Source organism: Heloderma suspectum, chromosome 1 (genome assembly GCF_057233095.1).
Source record: "Heloderma suspectum isolate Gila_16-S chromosome 1, 16-S_ref, whole genome shotgun sequence".
Taxonomy (NCBI): domain Eukaryota; kingdom Metazoa; phylum Chordata; class Lepidosauria; order Squamata; family Helodermatidae; genus Heloderma; species Heloderma suspectum.
The window spans coordinates 414,969,267-414,991,720 of NC_139458.1; the positions used below are offsets into that span (position 1 = coordinate 414,969,267).

Here is a 22,454-nt window from a genome sequence, read left to right on the forward strand (position 1 = left end):
CACTACACCACACTGACTCTTGCTTGCTTGACAGGCAGAGAGAGAGAGAGCGCCAGTAAGCAGGTAGGCAGTGACAGATACAGCTCCTCCTTCTCACCACCACCGTTGTCTGGGCCAGAGTGAGAGGCAGGTGAACAAGAACATTGCAAAGGAGAAGACGAGGAGCAAGTCCAGGGGGCTCTTGTCTGTGGGCCCCTGCTTGGGTGTGGGCCCTGGGCAAGTGCCCAACCATACCTACCCTTGATGCCAGCCCTGAAATGGACTCTCCTAGAAGGGGGCATGGCTGACTAAGTGAAACCCTGAACATGAGCACTCTACGCTGCAACATTTTGTTGCAGGTCCCACTTGTGTTAATGCAATAGGGGAGAAGGGGAGATTTTGTCTGTTGGTGTCTCTAAAGCAGCCTTCCCCAAGCTAGTGCCCCACAGATGTGTTTAACTAAAACCCTTCATCCCCAGCCAGTGGGGAGCCTGTGTGGTGTTAAGAGTGTTGGACTAGGAACTAGGACACCAGGGTTCAAATCCCCAGTCAGCCAAGAAGCTTGCTGGGTGACTTTGGGCCAATCACTATCTCTCACCCTAGTCTACTTCATAGGGCTGTTGTGATGATAAAACAGAGGTGTGGGGAAAGATGGGATATAAATGTAAGGTGATTTTGTGTTTTGCTTTAAAAAAAAAAAAAGGTGTTTGTTCCTATGGTAATTCTGAGTGCAAGAGTCCAACCACTCCTGCAACATCATTCATATAATACATCTTTGATGTGTTCACAAAATGGGAAAACCTCCCAGTGAACAAAGGGACTCTGCACTGGGCAACCTACCATGGTAACCTCAGATCTCAACATATTCTGAATGGGCTTTTCACTATATTTTTTGGGTAACCTGGCACTAAGAGCGTAATGGTCCTTATGAAAATGTATCTCTAGCCTTTGGCATGTTAACTGCATTTCTGCCAATCACTGATAGGTGTGACATGACATCAGACACAGAACTGGGAAGTTTTTTTAGCTGGAGCTGGCTAAAACCGAGATATCATTGGAGTGCAATTGTTCTTTGGGGATCTGATACAGGATTAGTAGTTCTGTTGCCTGCTTCCTTCCTTTAAGATCTGTTGGTATATTTGTAAATATTAGTAAATATACTGTTATTATAAATACAGCACAAGTCTCCAATCCTCTTTCATCACAAGGAAACAGGCCTTGCAAGTGCCCATATCTGGAATTTCCTACAGCATACAATGATTGTATGATATCGGGATATATCTATACTGTAGAAATGATTGAGGTCATTGTGTCCTTTCTGTTTCCAGAGCAGAAGCAATGGAACCCTTTTCTCTGTATGACATCAGTGCTAGAGTTTACACCAAATCCACCGAGAGAATTATTTTGCCCATGGTTGTTGAACTTTACCATTTAATTATAGCAATAGAGTGGGGAGAAGTGAACCATGAAGGTCTTGCTTGTTTAGAGAAGACTGCAGAAGAATTAGCCAAAGCTACTGAAGAGCTTGCCTGTGTTTCAAGGAGGTAATATTTATTTTAAAAGGTTAAATAATTAATTGTGAAATTTGGACTCAGACCAAACAATCAAACAATGGACTGATTTTTCCTATTATGGGAAACCCAGCCCCATGTCTTAAAGCAGGAAATGGAATTGCCAAGTCCAGACCTTAAGTGGACTCCTTGTACCTTTCCAGGCCATTTTCCGCATTATGCTGCTGCAGCAAACCTGTTTTTGACTCAAGAGGGAGTTGCCGGAGATCCCAGATTTCTGATGTGGCCTCTGTCCTCTGAAGTGGCCCCTGCCATGCCTCCCAAATTTGGGAGGCGGGGTGGCAGGGGGAAATTGATGGCTTGCTGCTGAAATTCTGTGGCAAACGGCCAATTTTTTTTTACCACTGCTGCATTTCAGAGGCAGAGCAGTGGCAGGAATACAGCCCACAGCGGGCTCAGGAGGTAGAAAGTGCCCTCCAAATCCCCCCAAAGTTATTTCACCCCTGCAATAGCAGCTGTAGTTCCCATGAAGCAACAAGCAGCATAATAACATAACGTGGAGTGCACACATGATGACAAAGACAGGTTTTGTTCATTGTACCAGCATGACAGCATCCATAATTGAGCTGAGCTCAACTTCTTTCGTCTAATTCTAGATTGGCTGAAGAATCTGATGATGAGGAACTTAAGCAGGAAATGGTGCCAGCTGCAGAATCTCTCTTGATCTCCGGGAGGAGCATCCTTCTGGTAGCTCAGAAACTTCTTATTCAACCTGATGCTGATAACTGCCTAGAGGAATTGGCTGTCTCCGCAAGAAGGGTTCTTGTGGAAACCATAAAAGTACGCTAAAAGTAAAAGTATGCTGTTTGTTTAGACTTACATTTACATGATGCTTTTGAGTGGCATAATTAAGGATTTGCAGAGATGAGATGAGCATTTGTGAAAGCCTGTTGCTAAAGTCAGACCCTGTCTTCCATCTAGTTCCTTGTGTAGGTCTTGAAAGAAAAAAATGGGCAAAGGAGTGCTGATTTCTGCTCTCCTGTTCACTCTCTCTGCTTCAAGTCCCCACTCATCTCCTGCCCTGCACCAGAATGAAAATGTAGGCTAGAAGAAGTGGCATAAGCTCAGATATGTGTAGGGTTGCCAAATTTTCAACCAGCCCTTGTAGCTATGCCTTTAAGAGGGGCTAGATATGCACTCATTTGTAAATGATATTTATCTCCATGTGATGAAAACCTCCATCTACTAATACCTGGAAAATCAAGACTGCTGTTAAAAAAGCAGGGCTACAGAGCTCAACTGAGAACTTGACAACCCTTTGGGTATATTCCATGCAACATCTGTACAGATCTGTTAATCTAGACCGGAGTGTGTGGATGCAAACTGCACATAACTCCCCCTGATGTGGTGACGCAGCCATTTTTGATGATAAGGATGTAAAAGAAAACAACTTTTAATGTGTGTGTCTGTCACATAGATTGCACATTGAGCAAAGTGTGATGAGTTCCCCTCGTGCTCCCTGTTCTCTTAGGTAAACCCAGTGCCGACTCCAGGTTTCTGAGGGCCCTTGGGCAAGACAGCCTCAATGGACCCCCTCCCTCTCACTGATCCTCCTCCTCTTCTTCTTTCTCCTAATTGCTACCACTTGCTTGCTTGACAGGCAGAGAGTCAGTGAGCAAGTAGGGAGTGGCATCTACTGCTCTTCCTTCTCACCAGCACTGTTGGCCAGTGCCAACAGCAACAACAACAGTGCCTTCTTGGCCAGGGCAAGAAGCAAGTGAACAAGCAGGTTGCAATGGTGAAATGGAAGAGCAACTCCAGTGGGCTCTTGTCAGTGGGCCCCTCTGGGGTTGTGGGCCCTTAGCAGGTACCCAGCCATGTCTCCCTTTGATGACAGCCCTGGGTAAGCCAGACTGAAGAGGGCTGGGTGTTCCTCGCTATAGTGGTGCCAGTTGGGTTGGTGGCTGGGAGAGAGTGGCAGGAACAGGAGACTTTTTTATTCCCCTGGAGGGGTATTTGTGAAAGGGCTTGTTTACATGGAGCTTTTATCCTGCAATTGAGATTGCTCACTCATGGAACTTTGCAGGCCCTTTAGATGACGTCGTCAACCTCCAGGGTGTCTCCCGCACGAAAGGACCTTTATTCCGTTTTTTTAAAAGATGGAAGATAATGAGTTATCAAATTACCCCGCTTGTGTTTCGCTTGCGTTCCCTCTGTGAAAAAGGAAAAGCCACAAGAAGAAGAGCTAGATCAGTGAAACACATGGAAGACTCAGATAAGGGAGAGGAGGTGGGGGAAAGGAGATGGGGGAAAGGAAGCACGCGTAAAGGGATTCCATTCTGATCTTGCATTTAAAATGGAAGCAGAAAGCTGTTTTAAATGCAGGATTTTAGGCTGGTGTAGAGATGCTCAAAGATATCTGCCCCTCTATTAGAAGATGTCAAGTTGTTGTTTTAAACTAGATTTGTATTCAGCATTTCAGAATTACAAATGCAAAGAAAAGACAATTGACTTTCAAACAGACCAAACAATAATAAATCAATACACTTTGCTAACAAAAATAAGTATAGAAGAATGACATATGTAAAAGTATAATAATTAGAATCTGGCAGGAAGTGCTTTAAACTGAAATATGCTGGTATTTTGGTCCGGCCCATTTAGCCTTTGGCTCTGCCCACTGCTGGAATGAAGCCCCTGAGCTGGAAGAGGTTCTGCACTTCTGCATTAGATGATGTTCTTGAAAATGATGAAGAGATCACATCCTTCCAGAATGTGGTGTGAGACTGAGCAAAATGTTGTAGAGCTGGATTCCTGTTAGCATTCAATAGGAATGGGAACTAATGCCCAGTAAAGTGATCATTCTGTATCACACCGTAAAGTACATGAAATTGCTGTGTCAGTTAGTCCAGGACTGTGAGCCTCCAGATTGGATGGTACCACTGAGAAATGGAAAGTGGTTCTGTATTTTGCTTAGAGAGCTCTAGCTTAGCTACTTAGTAGTCAGCGTGTGATTAAGTCTTTATAACATCCTTCCCCAACCTGGTGCCCTCCAGATGTTCTGGACTTCCACTCCCATCAGCCCCAGCCAGCATGCCCTGTGGTCAGGGATGATGGGAATTGTAGTCCAAAACATCTGGAAGGAACGAGGATGGAGAAGGCTGATTTATAAGAATAATAATCCTGTCAGAGCTGGGCCATGTACAGCAGTCAGAGGTGAGCCAGGAGCTGTGGAACAAGCCAGTATTTACAAGGCCACAAGGTGAATCCCCCCGCTCAGGCAGCAGATTGGGAGGGGCAGCAGAGGGCCCCCATGGGCACTACTGCCACTGCCTTACCAGCCCTGCTTGCCCACTGCAACCAGCCCCAAAGCAGGAGAGCAGCCAATACAACTCCTTGGGGTAGTCCCCTCCCCCATCTCTCACTCTAAATACTTTACCTGAGCAAGAGATTGCGGGGAGGGGCGCTTCTCCAAGAAGAGGCTGCTCTCCTGATCTCTTGCTTTGGGGGGGGTCCTCAGAGCAAGAGATCAGGCAGGTGGGCTCTCTGGAGACCTCTCACTTAGAGGACTCTTCCAACACAAGAGATTGGGTGAGCTCTCATTCTGAGGACTCTCCCAGAGTGACAGATCAGTGGGCGGCCTCTCAGGAGAGCTACATCAGCCACACAAAGTGGCTGACCTGGCTCTCTGGAGAGCTTGCCCACCCAGTCTCTCACTCTGGGAGAGTCCTCAGAACAAGAGATCAGACAGGCAGCCTCTCCAGAGAACTGCCCAGGCCTAAATACCATGCTTTGAGCAGTCCTTCCTCAAAGCAGACATTGTGAGGTGGCCTTGGAAGGACCCCTCAAAGTGCAGCATTTGGGCCTGGGCGGCTCTCTGGAGAAGCTGCCCACACGGTCTCTTGTTCTGGGGAGCCGTGGATGTGGACTGTGGCAATAATGGGGAGGCATGGGCAGTGGCAGTGGCAGTGGGGGAACGGCAGCACGCATCCCCCTGCTGAGGCGGTGGGACATTTCGCATTGCCACTGAGTAGTCAGGATCAAAGAGCAAGTTGGGACCTAAGAACAAAGCAGGATACACAATTAAGAAGCAAGTCAGAAATCAGGACTGAAAGGCAACCAACAGATACAGGAGCATGCCAGCGCTCAGAAACAGCTTGTTGCCGAAGGGCCCAACTGGCACAGGAAGCCCTTTTATACTCCTTCCTCTCTAGGAGGATCCAATAACCAGCCTGGCTAGGCAGAATCAGTCCAGGGCTTAAGGATACTAAACTGCCTGTACAGAGGCTCCATGTGCAATTCAGAGGCTTACCACACAGGACAGCCTCACACAAATCTAAAGGCTCCCATTTCAAGCTCCAGCAACTCTTGACCACAAACCCACATTGTCAGAAATGTTAAGCATGGATGTTGGCCAAGTCTTAAGACCCAGAGCTGCAGATAATGGCATTCTCAGGACAACTTCTAGTGGCACTTCAGAAGGGAAGATGTCATTTTGCCACTCTAGTGCCCTCCCATAGGCTGAAAAATCCAAGTTAGTTACACAGAAATTAGACAGGCACCAACCCTTCTGGGTTTTCAGCACCTACTGAAAACATAATTTTTCCAGCATGCATTCCTGGGAATCTTGTCCTCTGATACAGTAGTAATATACAGTATTTAACTATGATATTATACTGTATTGTTTTTTACATTCCTTAGAAGTTTATTTTAAGTAAGTGATGCATAAATTGTTGTTGTTTATTCGCTCAGTCGCTTCTCACTCTTCGTGACTTCATGGACCAGCCCACGCCAGAGCTTCCTGTCGGCCGTTGCCACCCCCAGCTCCCCCAAGGTCGAGTCCGTCACCTCCAGAATAGCATCCATCCATCTTGCCCTTGGTCGGCCCCTCTTCCTTTTGCCTTCCACTTTCCCTAGCATCAGCATCTTCTCCAGGGTATCCTGTCTTCTCATGATGTGGCCAAAGTACTTCAGTTTTGCCTTTAATATCATTCCCTCAAGTGAGCAGTCTGGCTTTATTTCCTGAAGTATGGACTGGTTTGATCTTCTTGCAGTCCAAGGCACTCTCAGAATTTTCCTCCAGCATCACAGTTCAAAAGCATCTATCTTCCTTCACTCAGCCTTCCTTATGGTCCAGCTCTCGCAGCCATAGGTTACTATGGGGAATACCATTGCTTTAACTATGCGGACCTTTGTTGTCAGTGTGATGTCTCTGCTCTTCACTATTTTATCAAGATTGGTCATTGCTGTCCTCCCAAGAAGTAAATGTCTTCTGATTTCCTATCTGCAGTCAGCGTCTGCAGTAATTTTTGCACCTAGAAATACAAAGTCTGTCACTGCCTCCACATTTTCTCCCTCTGTTTGCTAGTTATCAATCAAGCTGGTTGCCATCATCTTGGTTTTTTTGAGGTTTAACTGCAACCCAGCTTTTGCACTTTCTTCTTTCACCTTCGATGCATAAATACCATTAAATAAATAAATGGGGTGGTGCCCCTAGTACCACTGCATCTGTTATTGACACTTCTGGAACCCAATTAACTTTTACCATCCTAATTGCCAGTGTTTTTAAGGCTTTCACCACAGAGGGAATATATGGCTTTCACCACAAAGCTGTTAAGGACAGAAATCACTTTGTGTCCATACCGACTCATGGCCAATGGCAGCTTTTAATGCAAACAGACATTCAGGATGTGTGTGACTCCAAACTTTAAAAATATGATTTTGTACCCTGCCCTAGGCCCTCCTCCTGGTCAGTGGGGAGTTGGGGGCAGGTACTTCCTGGTTTCCATGGTGGCTGCATGATGCCAGGGGAAGCCATGTTGCCCAGCAGGGAGGAGTAAAGCAGGATGTTGTATTCAAATAGGTTCCCACTGTAGTGTGTTCTACATTAAAACTAAATCACATCGTTGATATCTTAGGATAAAAGCGCTATGGAAGTTTCCAAATAGCTTATTGCAATTATCTTGACTTTTATAAAATAAGATGAGAGGTCTTGGAGAAATGCTAATATTGCTGGGGTGTTTTTTTTAATTAATTTGCTAGGTCCTCCAAACAGAAGATGATGTGATGGTCAAGAGGATAATCGAAGCTGCCCATTGGCTCTTGGACTGTTTGCTCACGCTGGAATCTGCTGAAGGTGTGTCAGCAATGCTGGTTGCTTTCCGCAATTTTTCAGAGGCTTTGCTGTTGCTGACCAATTTGACAGAAAGATTCCTTTGGGATCTCAAAGAATCTCCTCATCAGAAGCATTTGGCTCAAAGCCTGCAGATCCTTAAAAACTGTATTCCTATGTTATACACAGCAAAACTCAGTAACCTAAAGTATCCCTGTGATCAGCAAGTGAAACTATCAAAAAGCTATATTTTTGACTTGGCAAGAAGCACAGTGAAAGAACTGATCTCCCTGCTAAGGAAGAATGTGGGAACAAAAAAGCTACATGAAAGAAATGGCCTCTTTCCCCAACATTTTCATAAGCTTTTGAACCTCCTGTCCAGTCCTCAACCTATTGATCTACAGGAGGGCAAAGTAAACTCTCTGGTAGAAGCTCTAGTGTCCTACTGTTTGCTGTTAGCGGATTCATCCAGAGCAGCTGTCAAGCTGAAGGTGGTCAAACTCTGTCATCATCTCCTGAAGTTCAGAAAGGAGATTGCCAGGGATGTAAGCACAATTGATGGCTTCCCAATGGAAACCCAATTAGGGGAAAATATCAAAGACAAATGTTTTGCCATGAGAGCTGAGCTGGAACACCTTAATCAAGCAGTACGTACTGCTGTTTTCTATCAGATTCTAGACAGTTTTGCTGAAACTAAGGGGCCCCTGGAGAGGTTGGTGGAAGCTGCCCTAGAACCATGTTTTCCTGCTGAGAAGGGAGGGTTCCTAAGAAAACTGAAGCCTCTTATTACTGTATTCTTCAGCCATTCCAGTCAGATGCTCAAAGCAGCCCATTTTGTTCTTATCACATGCACCAAAACAGAAACCATTCAAGGCATTGAAGAGTGCATAGACCATTTGAGTAGGCTTCTCGCTGCAGTGCCTACCCTGCTCAGTGAAATGAGCTGCTACCCCGGCGATAGCAACATATCCGAAAAATTGCACTTCATGTGTCAAATGTGGTCAAACTCAACAGAAAGCTTGCTGATGTGTTTGGACAAAGTAATTGACCTACACGAATTCCTCGATTTAGCTATTCAGGAGATGGCGGGACACAAAGAGGGGAGTGAAAAAGCATTAGATCTTCAGCACTCTGAAGAATTTTCTTGGCATGCATCCAATCTTTCCAAACAAGCTACACAAGTGGTTGAATTTGTCAGCAGACATGTGGATAGAGCCAGAGATCCCATTTTCCGGAACGGACTGCTAGTTTTAATGAATCAACTGGAAAATGCCATACTGCAGGTGAACATTGCCACAGATCAGTGTATGGCAAGAATGACTGGTCTGCAAGCCAAAGAGGAGTATTCAAAGGTGGCAAATGAACTGATTGAGTCCACTCGCAACATCAGAATGGGGCTAGATGAATGTAATCAGCCAGATATTCTTAGCCCGCTTCGGGAGGGTGCTCGGAATCACCACGTTTCCAAAGACTTTCCAAGCTGCTTCATTTCCCAGGATCCCTTAGAGCCTGGTGCACATATCACCATAAAGCACAGCAGTACAAGGCATTCAGAATTATTGGCAGAGTTCTCAGACAGATCTCTTCCGGTCTATTCCCAAAAAATTCCTAGAGGCAGGATTTTATTCTCTGAAGGTGCAACTGGAAGAGTTGATTTACACCCCGTGATCAGCGAGCTCATAACAGCAACAAAGACACAAGACATCAGGAGGCTGAATGGCGCTTGTTCTGATTTATTGGAGCTTTCCAACTGTTGTGTTGAGGCAGCTAAAGAGGCCTTAAAAGTTGCCAAGTCACCAGTGTCGGAAAAGCTTTTGCATTACAGAGAAATAGTGTCATTAATCCCTTGTCTTATCAGCTTAGCCAGAGAGGTGGACCGAAACCCTGTTCCCAGCACAGAGAGACTTCTGCAAACAGCAATTTTGCTCTCTGAGAGGATTGACAAAACTAAGCAATGTCTGACTGTTGTTGCAAGCTCTTGGTACAGCCTGGCAAAGCAGTTATTTTGCATTGTATCTCCATCTGATTTTGTGGACACCACACAATTGTTAGATGAGATCATGGAGGTTTTAAGGACTGTTGTTCAGCTGGCTGGCAAAACTGCCTGTAGAGATCGCAGTGAGGAGCTCCCCAGGTTTCCCATGGATCATGAAAACTTTCTGCGAGTTCAAGCTAACTTTGCTTGTGTGCAAGCCAGGACAACACACTTGCTTGAAAAGGCACTGGTTGTTAATAAATCCCATTCTGACAGAGCTAAGCTGGAGAGCTTTGATGTGAACTGCATTTTGTGGTCTGTCACCATCCAAGCATTCCTAAATTCGGTGGATCAGTTTACAGGAAGGGATGTATTGTCCTTGAGGGTGTTACAAGCCCAGATGAAATGCCGGCTTTGTTTGCAGAGCACCCTGGCAGCAGTATCAGAAAGTTCTCTGAGAATACAAGAAGCCACCCGGCTGTCATTTCTGTCATGCCCTGGACACAGTGGTGAGAAGGAGATTATAGAGCTACAGGAACAGATGAAAATACTGACAGAATCTTTGCTTCAGCTTGCAGATGTTCTGTCTGCCCGTGCTTTGCCTGCCACACATTTGTCCATTCGTTTTGAGCTTCTCCAAAGACAGCTTGCCATAACAGTCAAAGTCCTCCTGCTTCAACTGAATACAGTGAATGGAGAATACTTGAGCAGCATCCAAAGCGTTGTTGGACTAACTGAGCTGATGCCATGTGATGGTGACAGTGATATAATCAACAAGGAGGCTTTTGAAAAAAGTGCAGGCCAGTTCATGGCAAATATCCAAATGGTCAAAAAGATAATCAGAGACACTCAGGAGAACCCTTCTTTCTTGGAGCTGAAAGAGAGTTTACTCTCCATGGCAGACCACCTTCTGCTCCTCACTGAAGAAGTGATGGGAAGAACTGGGAAACTCCAAAGCCAGTTCGACAAGGAGCATCTCTTGGGAGACAGTATTCTATATGAGTGGTCTGCTAAAGCTGGTTATCTTGTGAGACAGCTTCAATCCATAGAGGGCATCAGTGCAATGACCTTGGAGTGTGTTAGGGGGTGCTTGCAAAACCACGATGGACATATTTGTTCAAGTCAATCTTTCTGTAAAACACAGCCTTCCCCACAGCAGGAAAGGGAGAGCATAAAGTGCCAGAATCTTGCGACTCCAAAGCACAAGGCCGCTAAGATCGGGCAAGGAGCTTTGCTTGCCAGGGACATAAATGAAGTGGTAACATTGATCTCTTCTCCTATAGTCATTTAGCAGAGTAGTGATTAAGGATGTGCTTTGGCAACAATGCGAATTTGCATGTCACAGCTCTTTCAGCGATGATATTGGGATGCACAGTGAGGAGACAGGGACATACTTCTACTCCTAGATACTTTTCTGCAAAATCCACTTGGCAAATTGCATTCTGGTGTAATGTTTTAATCCAGCCTTCCTGAATCTGGTGCCCTCCAAATGTATTAGACTACCACTCACATCATCCCCTAAAATTCCCATGATCCTCAACTTCCAACATCCTCAATGGCCATGCTGGCTGGGGATCGTGGAAGTGATAGTCCAGCATACCTGGAGGGCACCAGATTGGGTAAGGCTGTGATTCTTTCATGGAGGAAAAGAAATTTGCATGCTATCCTGCAACTCTAAGAAAATGCCAGAAGAGTTTTGTCTGGTTCATCAGCTTTAAAGAACTGATGGCCTTAAGTCAATTAACCCTATTTCTTTATAAAGACAAGTTCTCCTTGGATGTAAAGTGACATCACAATCACATCTGGGGGTAAAGAGTAATCTCCAATGTTATTGGAAGTGAGAATTAAACAGTGGGCAGTTTCCCAAAGGCTTAATCACTGAATTTGAGTCAGGAAAGAGAAATGGCATTCCAGAAAATAAGGAGAGAGGCAAAGCCTCAAACTGGTGCTCAAAGGTAGTAATTGATTGTTAGGTGTAAATTGCCCAGCGTGTTTCAACAGCAGTCTTCTTCAGGGAGAAAAGGGTCTCCATCTTACTATACTGTATCAGCTAAAGCAGATCACTAAAAGAATTCTTTAACTGAGCTGTTTTAGTTGATGTCCTAGGGTAAGATTGGAGCTACAACCTATAAATCAATCATTTAGTTCATTAGTACATTTTTAAAAAACGTTTTTGGTTGACTGAAAGGCCCCTCCCCCCACAATTAATTGGGCAACACATTTTAAAATGTTAATTGTTTTTAATGGAAGTTCTTATAAAACTTGCTAGTGGCTGGTGCCGCTTTAAGGCTCCAATCCTATGCACACTTTCCTGAGAGTAAGCCCCATTGAGTTCAGTAGGGCTTATTTCTGAGTAGACATGCATAGGATTGTAAAGAGGCATTCCCCATCCACCAATGAGGGAAGCCTCTTCTAAGATAGTGTATTTATGTGTTGCAGCAGGCACTATCTAAAAACGAAGGAAGCACAAAGAACCCTGCTGGGTCAGCCTAAAGGTCTACTAGGCCAGCATTCTGTTAGCTGTAGGTGCAAGTAGATGCCTCTAGGCTGTGGAGGGTGGTGGCTCTGATGTCAGTGGGGCTGTGAATCCACTTGGGTTTTCGGTCAGAATTCTAAAGCAGCTATCCAAGGTTCCCCCACTGACATCGGAGCCACCAGCCTCCACTGCAGCTAGGAAGCCTACAAGCAGGACATGACAGTACCTCTCCTGCTGTTGCTCCCCAGCAACTGGCTATCAGAGGCTTGCTGCCTCTGAAACCTGATCATAATAGCCTTCAAAACAATACATTACTACCTCTGAAGTGTAATCTCTTCTTCTCCCCCGCCCTCCCCAATCCCCATCCTTGGCTTTCTGGTGTTGATCCTCCCTCCTCCCTTCTAGAAGTCCCACTGATATATTTATCACAGATCTCCAGCAAAGGCATCTGTCAGGAAAGAGCAGGCTGCATTCCACACAGAAATGCACAAATGACGTGTGGGGTGATGATTGTTTTGCCAAAGGCAACATTTTCAGCCTGCATTGCATGGTAAACCAAGGCTTCATGGGAAAAGCGGACAGAACGGGCTGACAGTTCGCTTGGTAAAAAAAAATAAACCCCTCTAATTTGTGAAGTGTTTCAGTGCTTCTCCTTGTAACAAAGTGGTGTAGAACCTCAGGACTGGGGGCCAAATCTGACCCACCTGAGGTCCCAATCCATCTCTCTGGGGTTCCCCAGTCATGCCTCGTTTCCATGGCACCACGCCCTTTGTCACAACCACCGACTGTTGGGTTGTTTCTCAGCTTTTGTGTAGTCCCTGCCTCGCCTAAGGTTTAGTTACTGGCAGTAAGAGATTTAGGGCACAATCCTATGCATGTTCGGACAGAAAAAAGCCTTACAATTCCCAGCAGTCTCCAGTCAGCCATGCCTGGCTGGGGAATGCTGGGAGTTGTAGAACTTTTTTCCTGTCTATACATGCATAGGATTGTGCCCTTAAGCTACAATATGCTGGTACTTTGGCTCTGTCCTTTTGCTTTTGACTCTGCCCTGTTTGCCTTTGGCCCTGCCCACCACTACAATGTGGCCCCTGAATGCTTCTCTGAAATGGAATTTGGCCCTCAGGCTGAAAGTGGTTCTGTACCCCTGTCATAGCAGAAACATGCCATCACTACTGGCATATGAATGTTATGGGGCCCAAGAGGGAGGGTGACATGTTCTGTTATCTCTGTAGCACTGGAGAGATCTTCGAAGTGGATTCCAGCCCAGTCGCTCTGCACGCAACTTGAGAACCAGTACGACTTCCTCGCCGGGAGACCCTGAAAAGTGGCAGCATGGTGGTTGCCCAATTTCACAAGTCACCAAGCACATAACAACTCAGATGTCATACATGGCTCAGTTTCTAAAAAGGAAGGGGCCAATCACGGTATTTCTTCTTTAATGCTTTCTCCTGTAAGAGCGGGTCCATGGGGGCGCCAGGAAGCTAAGATTTCTGTTTCAGGACAAAGGCTTAGAAGGCCACAGTTATTTATGTATCATTTGTTCATTTAGAATGGGTGTTGAACCTCAGGCCCACAGACCAAATCTGGCCCTCAGAGTTTCCCAGATGGCCACGCCCCCATTATTTATTTATTGCATTTCTAAACTGTGCAATAGCCAAAGTTCTCTGGGTGGTTCACAACAGCAGTGGTCAGTTTCCCCAACCACTGATCATTTGTAGTTCCCCAACTTCCCACAAAAGTCAAGAAAGAGGGTGTGGATTGACATGGGGACATGGTCCTTTGAGAAATCCTGGAGGGCTGGATTTAGCCTCCATGCCTGATGTTCTGCACCCGTTCTAGAAACAGGAAACATTCCGATACCCCTGCAGCACAAAGTGGTGCAGTGTACAAAAGGTTTGCCTCTCAAGACTGCAGATTATACAAATTGACTCTGAAACACGGCTCTGTGTTCTTTGGACAGAGGGTAGAAAAGCAGAAAAATATTAATAGAGAACAGGACTGATTCTGGTGTGGGGTCTATTTTATTTTTTGTAATTGCTTCTGATTTAGACCAAAGAGCAACTCCTTGCCTGCGCTACAGAGATCATTTCTGGAGGACATGCACTGGTAAAGTTTGCTGGCATCATTGCAAAGAATTGCCTAGATGAAAGATGTGCAACCGAACTGCTGTATGCCATGGAGCAAACGAAGACAATTAGCTATCAACTTAGCATCATTTCCAGGTGACTGGCTCTTTAAAAAGATGGTCTATAATGTTTTCCATATGATAAAATACTTTGCATTTTATACTTACCATACTTTTTCTAGTGCCAGGATCGTGCCATTCCGCTAGTGCAGCATTCTCCAACCTGATGCCCTCCAGACGGTTTAGACTACAACTCCCAGCATTCCTGACCATTGGCCATGCTGGCTGGTGCTGAGCGGGGTTGAAGTCCAAAACATCTAGAAGGCACCAGGTTGGGGAAGGGAGTGAGGTGATGTTGGATAACCATGCCACTGTCCGCAATGGTTTGCTTCTGTAAATGGGGTTCAATAAGCACATCCATGTTGGCTTTCCATAGTCAACAAGGAAATATTATTATTAGTGACAGGTGAACCTCCCCCAACAGAAATTGTAATTTGCTCATCAAGTTACGAATTCCAGCTAATCTTGGGCGAAGGTTCTCCATTATTTCGAGATCTCGTTGTGTATATATGAATTGTGGCGCATGTGCAGCAACAAAGTGCATCTTGAGAACTGTAGTATGGCATTATGTTACACGTTATGATATCTTGCATTCTGTTCCCATCTCTGATGGGTTGTTTTCACATGCTCTACAGTTGGCATTAGGTATTGGGGGGAGTAATTTGTTCATTTTTCATTTTAATGCGAGTTTACCTAATTTTGCATTTTCGAACTACTATGTGAACCAGAACTGCGTTACCCTTCAAAATTTGCATTTCTCTGAATTTTGCAGTGGAGTACTCCAATGAAAGAATGCACACAAAAATGTGTATATTGAAAAGAAATGTTAAAAAATGCATTATATTAGAAAAATGTGTATATTTTTGTGTACACATATACAAATGTGTATATTAGGCAAAAATGCATACAAAATGCATGTATTAGGAAAAGTGTGCATAAAAATGCTTATAAATTTTCATGTGAATTTGAAAACATATATTCTCAAAGTTTAGAATCAGCTGATTTTAAGACTGGAGAAATTCTCCAAGTTTGATATGAACTGAATTTAAGATTGGAAAAATTAGAAATTGAAATTGAGAGATTTGTCCATCCCTAGTTGATATGGAGCTGCTGGAGCCGGTGCATGTGGCGCAAGTAGGAGCTGAGGAAGAAGCAGCTCCACACCAGCCAGCTGCCCTGGGCTGCATCCTCCCCTTCTGACCACCTCCACCTTGGATCCCATTTTAAGTATAACCCCTCACCCTGCCACCTACCAATGCCCAGGTCTAAAGTAAACTTTTACTGAACAAACAAGAAAAAAAAATTCTGTGCAATACTACAGAGAAATGTCCGTGTTGACTAGCAGGATCCAGAAAGGAAACCAAGCCACAAATGAGAAAGTGACCTCGAACAAGGGGGATACCAAGCTACATGTTCTCTTTCTTCAAACTTGATTGGTTTGTTGAAGGATGTGAAATCCCAGCTATTACACTGATTGGTTTGGGAAACAGTAACAACAAAAGAGTTAATGTGGCATCATTCTATGAGCATTGCAAATAGGACATTTATATTTCCAGCCCTGTCCTCCGTGCTCGCAAGAGGAGCATGGAGTGGCCTAAAAGGGGCGTAGCTGGGGGCGTTCCAGGGAGTGGAGGGCAGAAATGCCTGTACGACACATCCTATGTGTTGTACAGCAGCCTCCTTCCCCACTCCATCCTCCTGTGTCTAGCCAAAATGCAGGACAGGAGAAGCACGGAGGGGATTGTTCCCTCCGCGCTTCTCCTGTCCTGCTTTGGATAGGCGGTCACCTCCGAGTTTGGAGGCGACCGCCTATCTGGATAGGATTGCACCCTTAGTCATACAGACCATGCAGGTGTTCGCAATCAATCTCAGTTTGAATAACAAAAACACTGAAGTTTGTTAAACAGCCATCCTAGATCAGTATACGTACGGGCATTATGAACATAATAGATTCTACCAATGAAGAGTCTAATTTCAAGTTTTGGCAGCATTCCTATTATTATTGATCCAGATTTGCACTTAGTTCCCATTAAAATCAATGGGAAGTAAAGTCATTACTAAGTTGTCCCATTGATTTAAGTGGGACTTGCTTTCTGGCAACCTAATAATAATAAAGCGGGGCCTGCAACAAAATGTTACAGTGTGGAGTACTGCTGTTCAGGATTCCAGCCATGTTACACCTGTTTTGGCCCTTAGGTGTTGCATAAAATGCTTCCTCTCCATATTCCCAAGGGTAAATGCATCGACAGGCAGAAGCAGGTCATCTGCAGAACACCTTGTGAGCAATGCACAGAACCTAATCCAGGTGGCTCTTCAGATGTTAAAGGCAGCAGAAGCAGCTTGTGTCAAAGTAAGTAACAAATTCTATTCTTTGGAATGTTTTACAAGGCACATTTCAGTAGGAACCTTAGGGCACAATCCTATGCATGTTTAGACAGAAAAAAGTCCTACAAGTTCCAGCATTCCCCAGCCAGCATGGGGAATGCACCCTTAAACTCCTTTATTCTCTTTAAGTATTAGCGCTCATCCTGCTTCTATTCAAAGTGAGCTTTAGCATCACTTTTATTTTTCTTTCTACATAACTCATAAATCTTGGTGCTTCTCTTTGCCCAACTCAGCTAAAATTCACCCCCCCTCCCCCCGCTCCGTCACTATAGCTATTGTCACATTCAGAATGGTGCCACTCACTTAGGTCTTTCCTTGCCATTTTGATCTTATTTATTTGATATCACCCTTATTTATATGCCACCCTTTTAATAGGAATCATCAGGGCAGATTACAGACAACAATAAAACACAATAATAAAAGCATAATTAAACAACAATCAAAAGAGTGGAATAAAAGCAGCAGTAAAACAAATATTAAAATCTTATCAGAGGTTAAAAGCCTGGGAAAATAAAAAGGTCTTCTTTACCTGGTGATGCTGAAATGACCGCTTATGTTTCTCTCCATTAGGTTAGGACCAAGGCAGACATGACTTGAGAGGTTTATGATCAGATGATCCCTTTTACCTTTTTAAAAAACTTAAATCCAACCCTGGGAAGCTCAGATTTTGACTGTGGGAGAGTGTTTTAATCCTTTTACTCTATGCCATTTTCTTATAGAAATGGTCTCCATGAAGTTGCTGTTAGTCCCACCTAGCATAAGGCAGCTTCCTCCTTTTAAGTATTTTTCCCCAGAGGGCTACTAGCTGCTTTTGGAGTAGGAGGGAAACTTGACATCCAGAGAAAGTGGCAGCTTAGTCTTCAACCTCTCCTCAGAGCCACTGCTCTGATCAAAATCAAAGCCCTCCCTGCAGCTGCTTTAAAGTAAAACACAAAAACATCCGGTGACCTGATCATGGATCTCCAATATCATGTCTATTTTGAGTCTTTATTTTACAATGTAAAGTACACAGACCCTGGTTGAAACAGGAGCATTTTCATACCTCTCCTTTTTGTGTCTCATCCTGAAACGTGCAACCCGTTTTGGCAGAGCATTCTGTTATTTCGCACAGTGCATAATTTTAAAGCACTTTGTTGTGAATTAATGACATATTAAAATGGTGTCACCCTTTTCTCATTTTTCCTCCCTGCAGGGTTTGCAACAGCCATCCCATAATTCAGAAGATGCCAATGTAGCTGCATTTTGCAACCAGTGGAGAAAAAGTCTATGGTGGCACAGGGTCAAGGAAGCATTGAATTCAGATAGAGATGAGTTAGGACTCCGCAAAACAAGATCATGGCCTGAACCCACCTTCACATCTATGATCCAAGAACAGCTATGATCAGCTCAGTAAATCCCCCAGTCTAAATATTTTGGAAACCACCAGAGATACGAAAGTTGCTCACAACTAGCAAGATGGCCACCACACACACACACACACATTGCCCACCCTTGCTACCAGCAGCTCTCTCATCTCAGGCAGAGGTCTTTGCCATCACCTGCCACCTTTCATTCATTAAGTGGATGTGCTCCATCCTGACCGGCTGTCCCTCCGTGGTTCCTCCCTCTTCAATGAATTAAAAACAAAAGATGCTGAAAGTGTCAGGGCACTATTGCTGTAGGAAAGGACAGCAGAATTTCTCCATGCTGGTGAGAAATAATGTGCATTTATTGCACAATAAACTGATCACACAGAAAAGAGAATTTAAAATTCAGGGTACCTTGCCCACTCCATTGCAGCTTAGATAGGATTATTCACCCACCCAACATCACATGGGGAAAGACAACGATTGAGGGGGAAATGTCAGCTACCTGGGCGGGGAAACAACCAAATTCCTTTCCTCAGTCCTGCCTGTGCTGCTATTGAAGAGGTAAAGAGCATCTTCACTCTCCCTCCAGTATTAACTGCCTTTTCCTCAACTTGAGTGTAGCAATCACAGGAGAAATGCAAACAGGGAGTGGTCAGAGCCCACATAGGGAATTTAAATTCTCCAACCCTACTATACAACAAATTGCAAGCAATAGTCTAGGCTGGGGTTGGGTGGGTGGGGAGAGATGGGGGACTAATTAAATTCTGTTTAAATTATTCAGGGATAAGCCAAGAAAGACAAATGTGAAAGTTTATCAACACTGCTGGTTCTGTCCAGAGGCAGGCTGAGACACTGACACTGTTTATGCTCCAACTTGTAGAAAGAGACATTGCTGACAGAGAATTATGTTCTTCTTATTAATTATAGTTGCTGCAGACGGAGTACTTAAGTTCCATTCAGGACAGAATGCTAGCATAGGGGGACATGGGTTCAAATCCCTGCTCAGCCATGAAACTCACTCTGTCTCAGGCTGACTTACCACACAAAGTTGCTGTGAGGATAAAATGGGAGAGGAGAAAATTACTAGGAGAACCAACAACCATGTACTCTTTGGAAGAAAGTCAATACAAGGTTGTATCCAATGCTGTCCCTTCTGCTCACAGAAAGCTCTTTGATCCAGCACAGACTTCCATGAATGGAAATGGGAGGGAGGGAATTTTCACTAATTCCACCTTCCCTCTGCAGCACTTTATACCCTCAAAAATCTACTCCAGAGAATCAGGGGGCTCTTCAGAACAGCGTGGAATGTCGTACAAGGGACTGCAGGAGAAAGGGAGAGCTGGCAAAAATTGTCTCCCTCCCTCATCTGTTCACAGAAGCCTCCTCTGGAGCAAAGAGCCTTCACTGAACAGAAGGACAGCACTGTTTGCAATGCAGATTTTCCAGCATTTAACCCACATGTGTTTTAGTAGTCTACTCATGTCAAGGTCAAGATTTTCTCACTTTTTTAATTTGTTAAAAATGTCAGACACATGAATACATGTTACTGTTGTTACATCAATACAAAAAAGCAATACAAATTAAGCCATTGAATACAAAAATACATTGAATACATGAACACCACAATGTGACATAGCACTAATTGAGAATAGTGTATACATGAAAAAAGTAAATACATTTTTAAAAACACAGACAACTTAGGGTGGTTTCTACTTTAACAGTAATGTTTCAGTTATGTCCTTTGCAATTTCTTCTATATACAGCATAGAATAAAATACTTTAAAAAGTTGTTACAGCTCCTCAATATGCAATACAGTATTTTTTTAGGCTAAGAATTTCAATTTAATGAATAAAAAATGATACCTTGTGTCAAATGTTCAGAAAAGATCAATATTTTTTATTTTACTTAGCAAGTTGGACTTGATAGATTAGATAATTGTCATCTTAAATAGTGTCTCTCACAGTAATGTACATTATATTGCTTGAGCCTGTACAATCATACAAAAGTGGCAAACATTCTCTAAATGATTTTGAAAAGACACATTACACATATACAAGTCTTCAAATTAAATCCTTAACGATGATTATTTACAATGAAAGTGCTTCTCTCGGGTCTAACATGATATACTAATATATATTTTAAACAGATCACTGATTAATCTCCCTGAAATGGGAAAATTATATAGAAAATACCAACTTGGCAAACACTATAGCATAATGTATTACTGCATGTGGTTCTGGAAATAGCAGCCGAAAAGTGTTTCTGGTTATAATTTAAAAATAAATAAAGCATAGGGGTAAACCAGTTACAAAACTGCAGAAACCTGCATTATTCACAATGGTAAAAAGTCTTAGTAAACAAATAGCTAACAAAAAGGTGAAGCAGTTGGGTCAAAAGTCTTGAAAACGTCTTTCAGTGATTTGTCATCCGATTCCCCATTAGGATCACTTTCTGGTGTTTGACTGATTTGCCCAGGCTGCCTTACTTGCCTCTGATCACTGTACTGTGGCCTGATTAACCCTGATAAAGCTTGGATAGGAAGATTGTGCACTGCTGGAGCAGCACTGGAGTGTTTAGTCTGAGATTTATTGGCACTACCCACTTTATCTGGACTGGCTTCTCCAAATGCTTCCAGGTTTTTTTCTACGTGTGGGGATGTTTTTTGAGGCAACTGTTCTTCTGAGAGAGTAGCTTCATTTTGGCCAGCATTTTTCAAAATACCCTTTTTCTGATTCTCTCCATTCTCCCCTGAATTAACTGGAGAGGGGTCCAATGAAGTGTGATTTCTTGGATCGTACAAACTAATGCCACTTAGTATTGAGCTAGGAGTGCCCAGTCTAGCACTAGCAGATGACAGCTTAGGGGCATATGGAGGCAACACATCTGAGTCAGCCTGAAAGCTGGCAACTTCTGAGGACTGTGATGTACCAGTGCTAGATTTAGCTATCCTGGGATCAGTTTTTGGAGGCAAAAGATCCTTCCCTATTCCGTGGTGGGAGTCTGTACTGGATAGTCTATGGAGTCTGGGATCAATGGTTTTCTGCAAGCGAGGATCTCCTAATTTGCTTGAGTTACCAGGATGTGAATCTGTAGAGTGGTCCAAAGAGCCACTTCTGTTTGCTAAATTTGTATTTTTTGCTTTTGCTGCTAATCGTGGGTCAGACGGAATTGCACTTGGGATAGGATCACTTTTGATGTTCCGTAATTGGTTAAATCTCTGGTCAGCTATAAGTGGAGGAAGGGGTAAATTGATTGAGGATACTGGGTCTGGTTTCGGCAAAGGTACTGGCAACAAATCTTCAGGAGCCCATACAATATGCTTAGCAAAGTTGGGTTTGCTCAGAACAATGTCCATTTTAATATGGCTGAACTGCCTAAGCTGAGATCTTGGATCACGTAATGTTACTCCAGGTAGAGGTTCCAATGGTATTAAGAAAGCTCTCTCTCTCAGCTCTCGTTCTACATCCTCCTCATCTTCATCCAGTCCTTTTTGCATGGTCTTGACACCAGGGTGTGTGTGATGCAAGTCCAGCTTTGCTCCACTAGCAGATGAGCTTGTATGACTAGTTTCATTACTTTTTAAGATTCTAGGATCTCGTGCAAGCCTTGGGTCCAAAGCTCCTGGCTCTGTTTTTCTAGAATTTGATCTTGAAGCTGATCTGAGCCTGGGATCAACTGCTTGGCTTCCTGGGCCTCGCTCTTTAGCAAGTCTTGGGTCAGTTGGCATAACTCTCAGCTGTTGGTCTGCTGACTGCTGATTTCTAAATGTCTCACTTTGTTTCTTTAAGGTCTTTAGTATTGATTTAACACTGCTTCCTTCTTCCTCTTCACTACTGGAGTACCAGTTTACATTATCATCTAGAAAAAGGAAAGGAAGATACCATATAAATGACAGGAGCTATTATATTGTGCATTTTCTAACCTAAGATAAACAAAATAGAATTTTTCAGTGGTGCCTGGGAATTTTTAATAAAAATCAGATTACACAAGAGAGTTTCTAGTTTCTCAATAGAAGGACAAATAATTTCCCATTAAAATGGCAAATCTAGCTCTGTCTGAGGCTCGGTAGAAGCATTAATGTTCAGATGTAAAGCACTTTGCACACTGAAAAAGTACATGAACATGCACATATTTTAGTGGGATGAAAAGTAGGTAAAACATGAAAGCATTCTTCCCCTTTCCCCATATTTCTTCCTTCCCATATATCTACCTTCTTGCAGCTATGCAGAGGGTAGGAAAAAGGAGGAAAAGGTGATTGGGAAGATTATGCCCATACCTGGTACAAGCCAGTTTTTATTTGAAGAACTGCCTTCTCTCTATCCTTTCCTCTAAATGTTGAACTACTGCATGGAAAGAACTTCATTTTCATCCAACAGTGCAAAACTGAGCAGGCTCTGGACACTCACTGTCCAGGCTCAGAGTCCAGTTCAATGTTGTACTGCTTAGGTTGGAAGAAAGCCTGGCTATTAAAAAAAAGTAGAATC

The 22,454-nt window shown here is 43.8% G+C and overlaps 2 protein-coding genes across 5 annotated transcripts in view; one reads left to right on the forward strand and one right to left on the reverse strand.

Annotated features, from left to right (window-relative positions):
* Positions 1-1,313: 1,313 nt before the first annotated feature.
* Positions 1,314-19,750, forward strand: LOC146360194 (uncharacterized). Its single transcript, XM_084829074.1, has 7 exons — positions 1,314-1,523; positions 2,147-2,330; positions 7,530-10,832; positions 13,283-13,474; positions 14,100-14,272; positions 16,468-16,585; positions 17,813-19,750. Exons 1-7 carry the CDS (start codon positions 1,318-1,320, stop codon positions 17,999-18,001), a joined length of 4,365 nt encoding a protein of 1,454 aa, XP_084685200.1. The 5' UTR covers positions 1,314-1,317; the 3' UTR covers positions 18,002-19,750.
* Positions 19,458-22,454, reverse strand: part of ZC3H6 (zinc finger CCCH-type containing 6) — a 30,047-nt gene continuing 27,050 nt past the window's right edge. For all 4 annotated transcript variants that reach the window (XM_084829075.1, XM_084829077.1, XM_084829078.1 and 1 more), the window contains one exon: positions 19,458-21,828. In XM_084829075.1, the coding sequence (XP_084685201.1) occupies positions 20,336-21,828 (1,493 nt within the window). In that variant the 3' untranslated portion in view covers positions 19,458-20,335. The remainder of the gene's footprint in view (positions 21,829-22,454) is intronic.

What these genes read in the sequence shown, in the direction of transcription:
- LOC146360194 (XM_084829074.1), top strand. Translation starts at nt 1,318, where the DNA reads ATGGAACCCTTTTCTCTGTATGACATCAGTGCTAGAGTTTACACCAAA. An exon ending in TTCTTGTGGAAACCATAAAA is followed by an intron (nt 2,331 to 7,529) that starts GTACGCTAAAAG and finishes TTAATTTGCTAG; the next exon opens with GTCCTCCAAACAGAAGATGA. An exon ending in AAAGGAAGGGGCCAATCACG is followed by an intron (nt 13,475 to 14,099) that starts GTATTTCTTCTT and finishes CTTCTGATTTAG; the next exon opens with ACCAAAGAGCAACTCCTTGC.